This window comes from Gavialis gangeticus, unplaced genomic scaffold, assembly GCF_001723915.1.
Source record: "Gavialis gangeticus isolate Ggan-Ray unplaced genomic scaffold, GavGan_comp1, whole genome shotgun sequence".
Taxonomy (NCBI): domain Eukaryota; kingdom Metazoa; phylum Chordata; order Crocodylia; family Gavialidae; genus Gavialis; species Gavialis gangeticus.
This window is the reverse complement of record NW_017729024.1, coordinates 88,458,326-88,460,626: the sequence shown is the minus strand read 5'-3', so window position 1 is coordinate 88,460,626 and position 2,301 is coordinate 88,458,326. Positions and strand designations below refer to the sequence as shown.

The 2,301-nt window shown below is 52.5% G+C and overlaps 1 protein-coding gene across 2 annotated transcripts in view; it reads right to left on the bottom strand.

The window, feature by feature from the left end:
• PTCH1 (patched 1) overlaps positions 1 to 2,301 on the bottom strand; it is a 106,325-nt gene that overhangs the window by 74,836 nt on the left and 29,188 nt on the right. For both annotated transcript variants that reach the window (XM_019517346.1, XM_019517345.1), the window contains exon 2: positions 983 to 1,175. In XM_019517346.1, the coding sequence (XP_019372891.1) occupies positions 983 to 1,175 (193 nt within the window). The remainder of the gene's footprint in view (positions 1 to 982; positions 1,176 to 2,301) is intronic.

Genomic DNA, 2,301 nt, shown 5'->3' with positions numbered 1-2,301 from the left:
CCGCCCCTGCCCGGCCGCGGCCCGGCCCCTGCCCTGGCACCGCGCAGGCAGCCGGGTGGCACAACCCGCGCAGCGCCAGCGGGCCCCTCCAGCCTCCCTCCCTCTCACACACCTTCCCCAGGCCTCCCCGCCCCGACCTGACCAGATCGCAGCAGCCTCTTTGTGGGCTTGCACCTGGCTTCCAGCTAACTCTCGAAAGCAACCATCACTTCCCCCCATCACCACCACGATCACCTCTGTGTGGCTGCTAGCCACATGAAAAAAAAAATTATATATATAAAGGCCATATGCAAACTAATGACACCAGGACTTCACCTTTGGCAAATGAATCTAAGCCAGTCTCTTGACTTCTTTTGTACTGGGACCCATTTGTAAACACCAACGGCCTGTCTCCATCCAGTGCCCCTTGCTCCTGACCAGTGGCCACCATAGAGGGCATCCCGGTTTTCTGCTGCTCTGTCCTCTATTGATACGAAACCCAGCGCCTTTATGTCCTCTATTTTTCTCTTCTGAGGACATAAAGGTGTCCAGTTTCATATCAAGAGGACAATGGACTGTGCTCTATGATGGCTACCCTAGCCCCCAGCCTCACAGTGTGTCCCCAAGCAGCCCCTGGCAGGTTGCAACTCTGCCAGCCTGTGAGGGAAAAAGCCACGATTTCCCACTTTTTTCCCTCCTCTAAAGGAGAACCCATTTTTGATGCATTTTTCAAGTTCGTTCGAAACCCCTTCATATATTCATGCGACCCGCTTTTGGGTCTTGACCCACGGGTTGAGAAGCGCTGCTCTAGCCAACACTCATGGCCTGGGTGACAGGCTGGCCACAAATTGCTGCCTTGACCTTCCTGAAGGGGTGGAGGGGTTGGGGGGAGTAGTGAGCTCCATAAGATCCCAGCAAAGATCTCTTCTGGATCCCCTGAGGTGCCCTAAGGAGGGCACAGAGGAAAGGGAAGGGGCTCCCAAGTGCAGGGACCAAGTCTTACCTTCCACCCAGAGCTCCTCCACGTTGGTCTCGAGATTAGCTGCCCTTAATCCTACAGCGAAAGCCCCAAAGATGAGGAGGCCGACAACCAAAAACTTGCCGCAGTTTTTTTGAATGTAACAGCCCAGTTTGAATAATAGTCTCTGAAACTTCGCTCTTAGCCACAGCGGTGCTTTTCTTCCAGTCGCCTTCCCCTGCAAGGCAAGAAAAGGGTAGCTGTTGAGAGCCTGGGACAGACAGACACCCACACGCACAGCGTGGGCATGCTTTTTTTCCTCCTTCTTGGCTGCCTCCAAGCACCATCACATCTTCACGCAGCAGTGCCAGGAGCCTCACAGCATCCATATGAGCGGGGACATGGAGAGGACAACCTGCACCCTGGACAAGACACCTTGGCCAAAGACTGCAGCCCATGCCTCTGTGGAGCTGCCCTCCAGGCACCAGACACAGCAGTGTGGACTAAGACTTGCATGTAGGCAGCTGAGTCTCCTGTTCATAAATCAATACCCAGGTTTTGGGTGACATCACTGCTGGAGATCCGGATAAATGAGACAGCCTCTGCCTGCCCTCCCATCCAGCCCATCCCGGCCTTGCCGCGAGCAAGTCCCTGCCATCAGTTCAGCAATACAAATCAGTGCAGTTCTGTAATCAAAAATTCATTCATGCTGGCAAGATTGCCAGCACAGGGGAAGCAAGAATCAAAGCAGATGAATCTCAACATGCCAAGAAAAAAAAATCAAATCAAATCCCCCTTTCCTGTTCTTGTTACATCGGTAAAGGGGGTGGGGGGAAAGCTGCTTTGTACCAATTTGCTGCCGATTCCTCCTCCCCAGCTCCCGGCCCCGACTGTGTGTGTAGTAAATGACCGACCCACGTGGTGAGCAATGCTGCGTGATCATAAGCTTAATAGTCATTCATTTCCATAGAGTTTGGAGACGCTGTGTGATCGGAATGGTGAAGCAGAGCAGCCATCTGTAAGTTACGACAATATTTGTGAACGGAAGAGGGCAGCCACATGGATTTTTTTTTTTTTTTTTTTTTGCCTTTCCACTTCTTGCAAAGTCTTCCCCAACAAAAATACAATTAAAGAAATCTGCTGCCTGAAATGAACCGATCTCCGAAGAAAGGCGATGCCTCCTCGCTGGGGTTTGCTAGGAACCTTTTCGCTTTGCAAAAGGGAGCGATCGGCACTATTTGGGGGCGGGGGGGTTGTTGTTTCAGAGTCAGTCCCGGCGTTTGGAGCCTTTTGATATTAACAATAAAACCGAGGATCCGGGATCATACAAAGGGGGGAGAAAGGGAGTTGGGGGGGGGGATCTG